Here is an 8,932-nt window from a genome sequence, read left to right as displayed (position 1 = left end):
GTTTCGTGTTTGGCCGCTGATAATAACGCCGTTTTCTTTAGTTCATGAGAAAATGAATACAGATGACCGTTTGGACGCGGCCTGTTCCTCGTCTGTGCTGGTTTAGTTCTCCTCGGTCCTTCTCCACTAAACTGGACGTCTCTGTGATGCTTTTCCTGCCGGAGCTATTGTTTTTTGATTGGTGAAGCTTTTCAATTTAACCGCTCTTTGTTCCCATAGGTTTCTGAATTTATACGCTCATAATTTATTTTTACTCTGTAACGTTATGAAAATTAAAGTAGCGAAGTAAAAATATTTCATTAAAAATTAACTCAAGTAAGAGGAAAAGTACTATGATTTAATTCTACTCCTAAAAGTACCATTACAGGGAAAACTAACTTACTCAATTACAGTAACGAGAGTAAATGTAATTCGTTAATTACACCTCTGCTAGTAGTTAGAATTCATCCTAGGTCGTGTTCTCCTGCCTTACGCTTATGTGAGTAGTTGTAGCGCTGCGCTGGGTTTTTTGCTGCCTCCTCAAAACAAAAAAGTTATTTACTTGTTTTCCGTATTTTCTTCTACACCGAAATTACAGCACTTTGGTACCTGTGAGTTTACTACTCATCTGTGCCCGCAGTCACGCTGTTTCGTTCACACCACTCAAACGGGGATTTCAGGATAGACGACTGGCAACCCCAGCTGTTGCCCTTGGATACCAAGTCGCCGGAAGTAAACAAAAACAGTTCCTATGAACTTCACGTGAGACATATAACAGTAAGTTTAGTATAGAAATATATAAAATAACATCTTTCAGCTGTAATATCGCATAAATCTTACGATTCTGCTGTCTTTTAGTAAAGATTAGTTTAGCTCCTTTCAGATAACTTAGCCTGCCTCAGTCTCAGGCTGAGGTTTGTGATGACATCTTTTCTGGCTCAGTTAACGTTAGCTACAGACTTAACTTCCAGACAGGGCCGAACACGGGGCCCTTCTCTTTAAGCTTTTCGGTTTAAGCCATGAGTGTGTTCATGCTTTATTAGGATAAAGGGTTAATATGTCACTGCGTTTTTTGAAAGCGGCGTGCAGTTGTGCTACTTTGTCGAAATGTCCTACGCTACCATATTTGTGCATGTTTATAGGAAGTTCCCTATATAACTTATAGGACATTTTTAGAGCCTAAATCACTCTGTTAGAAGATTTTACCAGCATTACAACTATATGTAGGATATTTTGACAGCGTAAAGCACCCTATCAGAAAATATTACCAGCATTAAAACTATATGTATGATATTTCGATCTCCTACACTGTAAAAATATGCAGCTTTTACACTCAAAAAAGTACGTAACCGTGTTGACTTGACATGTTGAGTTAATTGAACTTCAAACAATCAATTAATGAATGTAAAACACAAATAATTTTTCTGGTAATATTAAAAGTTAACTCAGTTACTTACTTTTTTAACTTGTGCAGACTCATTTGGACCAGTAAAAAGTTGAAAAATTAGCATTTAAACCTAAAAAAGTAAATAGTAACAGTAGTAACAGTAGTAAAGTAAGTAGTAACATCAGACGCTTCTATTTCAGTCAAAACATGGTTTGAAAAAGTATCGAGGCCACCGAAAGGTCCTTACCAAGTTAGCTAATCTAGCTATGAAAACTTATCTAAACTATATTGCTCAGTCTATAGACATTCCATATACTAGCAGTACAAGAACTTTTTTCTCTGATTCTGATTCTTCTATATGTTTAACCTGCTGTTCACATGCTTTGTGATTATATTAATTTAAGCAGATATTAAATGGACATCACAAAGGGCAGTCTGGATGACATCTCTCGGCCAGCTTCCAGTGAACGTTCTCGAGCTGGGAGTCGTGTGTCCAGCGTGTCTCTCTCTGAGGTAGGCAAAGTGAGCCAGGATAGGCCAAGGTCCTTGGAGGTCCTCAGCCCAGAAGTCTCAGAAACACAGGTAGAGTTGGCCTCCTTCTGCAAGCAGATAATGAACAGCAGTCCCCAAGTTGATGTCAGATCTCTCTTATACTAGGATCGATGGAGTGAACAGGATAATAACTCAGACTGCATGTCAGAAAATGTGCCTCCTGGTCAAGGTAGGTGATTACTGGGGGGAAATAATATTCATTTGTTTATGTAGTTCTGTTCAGGGTAGAAACCTGGTGTTAAGATTCTATGTCCTTAAAGGTCAACAAATGTAAATCTACAGAATGTAAACCACATACATATACAAAAAGAAATGTTAAAACTGGCCCCAGCATTTGCAATTGTGTGGTTTAAAATAATATTGCATTTATAGTGGTATTTTAACTTTGTACTCCAGATTTGAAGTGAAGCTACTATGAAGATAAAGAGCAGAACATTAACATTAATTTGTGGTTATATACTTTTACATTAATTATGAATTATATAGGAATCACAGCCACTCACCACATATATGATCTTAAAATATAGATGCAAATACCTTCTATTGTAGCTGACATTGTTCATTTTAACCTCATGGTCATTGTACTGGAGAACTGAGATCGTAAAAAACAACACACACACTAAAATTGTGTTCTTTTCTCATAACTTTATAGAACATGAAGCTGATATAAGCAACATAGTTTAAAATCAAAAGGTGAACTTGTTTCTTTTTCACCCAGTATCAACCATCTTGATACCCCTTCTGGATTGTTTGCTTTGCAGATGTATCTGATGAAGAAAATGAAGATCCAGAGTTACTAAAAGCCATCAGGAAAATGAAAAGACTAGACAGGATATTGGCTATGAGGATCTCCAATGAAAAAGAAGTGAAAAAGCAAGGAAGAGAACTTCACCAGAAACTTTGGCAAGAACTGGAGGTAATATTAGATGCAAATGAAGTTCCATAGAAGCAGAATCCTGATTTCATTTGCAAATGCCCATCCACCTCCATCAAGGATGCAGTCTATAGTGTTCTCTTTTGTTTTGACACACTTCGTAGGATCTCAAAACCGAAAGGACTGCAGAGTGCAGTGATGAGGCAGAAAACACCCGCTTGTTCTTGGCACTAACCTCCAGCACGTGTAAGTCCTGCTAACAGAGGGAAATCTTCAAAATCATTGCATGCATAGTGTTTTCGTATGTGCATAGTGTTTTCTATTACCTAATTGTAATATGAATGGATAATCCGTAAAGGTAATCAGTTGCTTTTGTGGATATTGTTTTACATATTAACAGTAACCATGACAATAACAGTCAAACCTATATTTTCAATATTACATAAAAGCTGCTGTACTCCTTTTATTCAAATCCAAAGTAAAAGTGATACGTGAAAGAAAGCTTGCAGAGCCACCATTATGGAATATGTGATATCTTAATTTTGTCAAAATTTCAGAATGTAACATTCACTCTCCAGTCCATGAAGTCCAAATATGGAAACTAAGCTGCAAAAACAGTTTTGAATTCAACATGTTTGTGTTGTCAAGCAAACCAATGCATTTACATATCTTGGCTGTCGGGATGAGATATGTATCTCTATAAAGTAACTTTAAAGAAAAGGAAGAGATATTATCGGCTTTCAATTGAACTTAATGGAATGAGATCTCATTCTAAGTAACTGTGGGCCATATCTCTTGCTCTATTCATAATTTCAATACAATGTTATGGGCAACTGTCAATTTACAATCTTGTGAAAAAAATGCTAAAAAGACAAAAATGTAGATGCGAGTTTTTGTTCCCGGCAGTGACCTTACAGTTTAGCCCCAACCACTCACATTGGACTTATAAGAAGTGTTTCAACTGATTTTGAATAAGGCACAGAGCAGCTAATTAGAACAGAGATCATTGGCATAAAGGTTTGAAATGGTTGTGTAAAATGAATGAACCCACACAGACATTATAAGTGAGGGAAAAATAAAATGTAAGAAATCTTTGGGATATGTCCCTAGAGCTGGGCAATATGGCCAAAAATGTTATCACGATAAACAAAATTCATATCGTTCGATATCGATACATACCGCGATAAATGTCAAATCATTATTTCTTTAAAGGTTGAAGGCTGATTTTTGCTCCTGGGTGGTTAATTGCTGTTTTAAACTATCCTTTATGGTCGGAACACGACAAACACTCATCAAACAGTGGAACATTTCACAAATCTGGCATGGGAGAGTGAGAGAAAGTGTCTGCTGAGCTGTTTTTATCAGCTGGAAAAGCATGGCTATTTTGTAATAGTCATAACTTAAGAAAGAAAACAGATTATTTTTAGCTGGTGACGAGCGCTCGGCTACCCCGCTACAAATGACATCGCAGTATTCAAACACCAGCTAGCGACGACTGGATATTCAATTGTAGTAGTTTAAGTGGTGAACTGCAAAATATCAACACTAGACAAACAGAGTCCTCCTTTTAGGTTTAAACTGAAAGCGGTGCTTTTGTGTCGTGTTTGATCTACAGTATCATCAATTCTCCGTGTTTTGGAGTGACAGAGTGCAGCTTCAAGTTAGCCAGCTGCTAAAAACAGCTAGCCTGGAAAGATAGCGCTCCCCCGCTCTCCAATGCCTCACAGCTTCCTCAGTTTACTTTCATTTAAATCGAAGCTGTAATTTACATGAACCCACTTCTTTCTTTCACTTTTGTTGCTTGGGAATGCACTAATACTAAAATATGACTGCCCGAGCGCTGCAACAGCGCTTTAGTTGTGAGGATTGTGATTTAACGCTGCTAAAGCTGGTTAGGATGTACAGAAAGAGGTGAGTTCGCTGTAGGTCAGTACAGTTACACCACTGACCTCGTCACTCACACTCGGTCACAGGAGAGCAGATTGTCGGTCGCTCCACTCAAACAGGGAATGTATAACTCTGCTAAAGACTCATCTTACTCCTGACCCCCTCCCTCTCTAATCATGTAGAAAAACTCGGAAGTGCGCCCTCTCCTGGCGACAGCAGAGTAGTGTCGCCTTCCTTGCAGTAGAAAACGCCTCCAAGGCTTTCGCTGAACGTGAGAGTGTGAGAATGGTGTATTACATCGAACATTTATCGAACATGTCGTATCACTCTATCAAGGAAAAGTTAAATCGCGATAATTATCGTTATCGTTTTATTGCCCAGCCCTATATGTCCCCTTTAATTGTGTGTATATTCCTTGTAGCCAAGGGCTGCAGTGAAGAAGTGGACTTTACACCTGTGTTTGGGACCCAAGTTCCGGATGAAGAGAATGACCTGAGCCTCAGGCTGGGAAATGAAGGCAAGAACTATTTATAATATATAATGTTTTACATTACATACATGAATTCAGTTCATGAAGGCATTGCTAATTAGCTGATGAGCTGTGTTTAATGAGGCAGTGTGCTGAAGTCTGCAGTGTTTTGGCCTGTGAGGAGTAGAGCCTGACACATGTGGCTTACTGTGTTCAGTGTAGATCAGCACCTGATTCAATTTTGCTGATTGTGCACTAGGGGGAGTCCTAACCTCACAAATAATTATATCCATTCATGCTCCAGATGTTTGCAGTTTTGTTTGATGTGGGGTGGCGGTTTTCATGGCTGTTCAGAGATTTCAAGAGAAAGTAATGGAAAGATCTGTTTAAATGTTTAAAGAGGGATTACTCTGACAAATAATGAGGACCATTAGTACAAATAGGAAGAAAGATTTACTTATGCTCCTTTACATTTACACCAGTGGTTTCAGTAGACCAAAGTGAGTGCTATATGTGTTTATTCTCCATTTTGTTGAGTCTTTCCAGAGGTTTTATCTCCGTTCTTTGGGTTTAATCATAATGTCTGTGTAAAAACAGTTGTATGCAAATGTTTGAACACCCCTGTCAGTTGAGATGTTTTGTTGATTTTGAGTGAAAATAAGTTAACACATTCTCTATAGGGAACAAACTTAAATATGGTGTTTTCCTATCAATGTTTCAGCAATTTAACCTATTGCACAATTTCTGTTTATTTTCTGAGTTCAATATATTGGGGAAAAAAAAACAAAATAGAAAAGATGCCATAACTTCTGCAACTTCAGATTTTTTGTTTTATTTTTTCCCCAATATGTTAAATTCTGCAAACATGTAATTGTACATAAAAATGTGCCGAAGTGTGTTCTCTGTAGGGGATGCATTGACTTCTTATTTTCATTTAGAAAATCAACTTAACATGTAATTTGACCTGGGGGCCCAAACTTTTGCACAAGTGTCTCTTCCTGTCACATTTGTGCGTTCACTCTAATTATTTAAATTAATCAAATTCTGTTGAAATTTGAGTTTGCTAATGGATCATAATTGGATTTTGAGATATAGATATTTCAGATATTTACAGCTCTTGGTTAAACCCCATCCTTTTGCTTTTAGAGCTGAAGTTCAAACTGTCTGCTGAATGTACTGCTTACTTGATCTGTCTCCTGTATGTTCATGACCCCACACAGAGGTCGAAGTGCACTCTGAGTCTTCAGGCTCTGTAGAAGGGGGTCAAGAGGTGAGGCGAGACAAGCAGACAGACAGCAGACAGACCTTGAATGGCAAGAGCAAGCACAGACAAGATTTTGTCAAGAAAAACATTGAGGTATGTTGACTTCATGTCCGTTCAAGGGCTATATGGGTGACTGAACAAGTCAGCCACTTTTTCACATTCAGAATAATTAACAGAAGCACAGTGCTCAAAAGAAGTTTTGAGAAACGTCTTGAAATTAGGACAAAACAACAATACATCACAGCAGCAAAGAACTTTTTTCTGAGTGGAAAACACGGGTAGCACCAGAGAACTTGTAGTGAGGAGAGTTACCACTCTGTAATGTCTTCCGGGTTTCTCAAATGCTAGAGGGCACTCCTGAGCGAGCTCAAAATTAATGGGTTAATAAGGAGGATTTGAGTAAAATCATAGTTTATAAATGCTTAAATGCTTAAAGAATGCATCCATATCCTGAACACAGAACAGCATAAAACATTTTAACACCACTGTTATATTTTTGAACACTTTTGAACTCGTGTTGTAGAAGTTTACAACGGCACCTCATGTACGTTCATGTCGGCAGTGAGCGCAAACAGCCACTGAGCTGCTTCGCTCACCAACCATTTGGCGCTCACTAGCAGTAATGCTGGCGTTGTGCTGCTGAAAACCCGCTTGCTGTAGAAAAAAGGAAACATACAGGTGAGTTTTCTTTGCTTTTTTAGTGAAATACATCCTTCTACTTCCTAAAATTAAAGGAAGGTTCTGGGCAAGTGGTTTCATTTTTAGCCGTTTAGTTCCGTTCACCCCCATTCATTGAGGACTAGCTCGTGGGTGCCCTCTGCTGTTTTACAGTCATGTTTTGATATAAGGGGTTAATAGGAAGTGGCCAGACTCCCCGTAAACCGGCTCTGGTAGCGCTGCACTAATGCAATAGGATTTTGTACTAATCCTCAGAATTATTTATTAATATATATATATTCTTTCAGCTCATTTTAACTTGAAGTTTAGCTAAGTCCTAGTTAATTTTCTACCTGCTCAAGTTCATTTTCTACTCAAGAGACAGCTGGAACTGTTATCTACAGTTAACAAATGAATGGTCTTTTTGGTCAGTTTATGTAACTCTAAAACGTCTAATTTGGCTAATTAGCTACCTCACTTGCTAGTTAACTTAACATATAGGCTCATATGAAACAATATACTGCACTGTTCTGCACACGCACTCAGATAAATCTCTTACACAGAATCATGTGTGATTCAGTATGAGCTAAAACACTTGTTCTGTGGTCGTTAGCATAAATGCTATTAGCGTTAGCTCCTTAACTAGCTTATGCTGCTTTATATCAGACTCCTCACAAAGTTATAGTAGTAGTAATTATAAAAATAGCATATTAACAAAACATATTGTCCTAGTTTACATTTTGGTGCTCTTGTTGGTTGTGTGGTAGTGCTAAATTATTATTAGCTTCAGCTGCAGGTGTTAGCAAAGACAGAGGATCCTACTACTAAAGTTACCTGCTCATTAAAAAAGATGGTTCTTCAAGGGGTCTTTAGTAAAGACAACATATCTATTCAGAGTTTCATGCCTAAATGTTTTTTTGAATGGTGAAATGGTTCTTCAGAAATGGTTATATATAGAACCTTTTTTGAAAATGGTTCTACTTGGCACCAAAAAGGTTTTCTATTGTTATAAGCTTGACATCATAACAATAGAAAAACCACTGCCTTTTCGAAAAATCCCTTGAAGAACCGTCCTTGTTAAGAGTTTGTTTGTTAAATTGAAAGCTGAGTGTATTAAATCTGTGACGTACTTGGGTACGTTTGACATTACCGCCTAAAACACTTCTAAAAGACATTATTGCCACTGTTTTGCCTGTTATATGTCTATTTATTGTAAATTGTGCTGTAAATTGAGCTGCTTCCATGCTGACTGGAAGCAAGTATAGCCAAGCATCATGCTTACAAACATTCTGATTTAGTCTATAGCAAGCTAAAAAATATTTACCTAAACACTCATTTTACTTCAGAACAAACTTTGGGACACTAATCCAAATGCATATGTTCAAATCAGAGATCTCTAACGTACCATTCAACTCTCTTCACTCTAAATTTCTTAAACATTCTGAAAGAAACTAAGAAAGCTTAAATATTGAGTTGAATTAATGTCACAAAGAAAACTCTGTCTCTTGGTAATAAAATGTCTCTGAGAAAGACTACAGATCCACTGAAACTCCAGAGTGAAAAATATAGAGCAGCAGTAGACAGGAGACAGGACATTTGTAAAACCTGCCACACTCTGTCCACCCAAAAGTGAACATCCAACAAGCCTGGCTGAACATCAGTTTTGCAAACTTATGCACTCATGCCTAGAACACTTCAAGCTGTCATCCAAAAGACGAAATACACAACAACACACTGACCTCAATAAAATACTACATACTGACCTACATAAAGGACAGAGATGCTGTTTGTCCGTTTCTGATGTATACAGATGAATAAATTATACATTTGTCTTGGAAAGTAGTAAATAAAAAAGATATAGAT

General features: G+C 37.6%; 1 protein-coding gene across 3 annotated transcripts in view; it reads left to right on the top strand.

The window, feature by feature from the left end:
• Positions 1 to 705: 705 nt before the first annotated feature.
• The window catches only part of fsip1 (fibrous sheath interacting protein 1), a 73,516-nt gene continuing 65,289 nt past the window's right edge, over positions 706 to 8,932 (top strand). The window contains exons 1-7 of one of the 3 annotated variants that reach the window (XM_036593512.1): positions 706 to 756; positions 1,774 to 1,948; positions 2,024 to 2,087; positions 2,680 to 2,834; positions 2,957 to 3,038; positions 5,101 to 5,196; positions 6,369 to 6,505. In XM_036593512.1, the coding sequence (XP_036449405.1) occupies positions 1,781 to 1,948; positions 2,024 to 2,087; positions 2,680 to 2,834; positions 2,957 to 3,038; positions 5,101 to 5,196; positions 6,369 to 6,505 (702 nt within the window). In that variant the 5' untranslated portion in view covers positions 706 to 756; positions 1,774 to 1,780. Of the gene's footprint in view, positions 757 to 1,770; positions 1,949 to 2,023; positions 2,088 to 2,679; positions 2,835 to 2,956; positions 3,039 to 5,100; positions 5,197 to 6,368; positions 6,506 to 8,932 lie in introns of all 3 variants that reach the window. The other 2 variants (XM_036593513.1, XM_036593511.1) reach the window with 2 other exon arrangements.

Source organism: Colossoma macropomum, unplaced genomic scaffold (assembly GCF_904425465.1).
Source record: "Colossoma macropomum unplaced genomic scaffold, Colossoma_macropomum, whole genome shotgun sequence".
NCBI lineage: Eukaryota > Metazoa > Chordata > Actinopteri > Characiformes > Serrasalmidae > Colossoma > Colossoma macropomum.
This window is presented reverse-complemented; position numbering and strand designations above follow the sequence as displayed.